Raw genomic sequence first — 483 nt, 5'->3', positions numbered from 1 at the left:
CAGCCATGTCCGGCTCCCTGCTCGTCTCCGCCTTCGTGGGGCTCGTCCTGCACAAGACCAAGGTACCCGGGGTGGGGGTCCGCGCCCGGGCGGGGGGCACTGCCAGAGCCGCTCCTGCCCTGTGCTGCCCCGCGAGGCAGGACTCTGACCCCGCGCCCAGCTCTGCCACTGCGTGACCTTGGCCAAGTCCCTTCGCCTCCTGGCGCTGGGGTGCCCCCCCCTGCACCCGTACCCTGCGAGATGTGCACCCGCCCCCCCGGCAGGGGGTAGAGCAGGCACCGGGGGCGGTTATGTAAGAGTCCCCGCGTCCCGGGCAAAGGGGCAGGAGCCGCGGGCAGGCCCACATGTGCTCTCCCTGTGGCCCTGTGTCCTCGCGTCCCCTCCCGCAGATTTTCCCGCGTCCTAGATAAAGCCGGGGGCGAGGGATTAGCTGGCTGCGAGCAGCGTGGCGGGGGGGGCGCCGGGCCGGGGGGGGCTCCGGCG

The 483-nt window shown here is 73.3% G+C and overlaps 1 protein-coding gene across 6 annotated transcripts in view; it reads left to right on the top strand.

The window, feature by feature from the left end:
- USP2 (ubiquitin specific peptidase 2) overlaps positions 1 to 483 on the top strand; it is a 23,848-nt gene that overhangs the window by 15,130 nt on the left and 8,235 nt on the right. The window contains exon 1 of one of the 6 annotated variants that reach the window (XM_006020384.3): positions 6 to 62. The exons of the other annotated variants lie outside the window; for them this stretch is intronic. Coding sequence (XP_006020446.1) covers positions 6 to 62 — 57 coding nt within the window. Of the gene's footprint in view, positions 1 to 5; positions 63 to 483 lie in introns of those variants that run through there. 6 annotated transcript variants of the gene reach the window in all.

Source organism: Alligator sinensis, unplaced genomic scaffold, assembly GCF_000455745.1.
Source record: "Alligator sinensis unplaced genomic scaffold, ASM45574v1 scaffold278_1, whole genome shotgun sequence".
In the NCBI taxonomy this organism is placed as follows: domain Eukaryota; kingdom Metazoa; phylum Chordata; order Crocodylia; family Alligatoridae; genus Alligator; species Alligator sinensis.
This window is presented reverse-complemented; position numbering and strand designations above follow the sequence as displayed.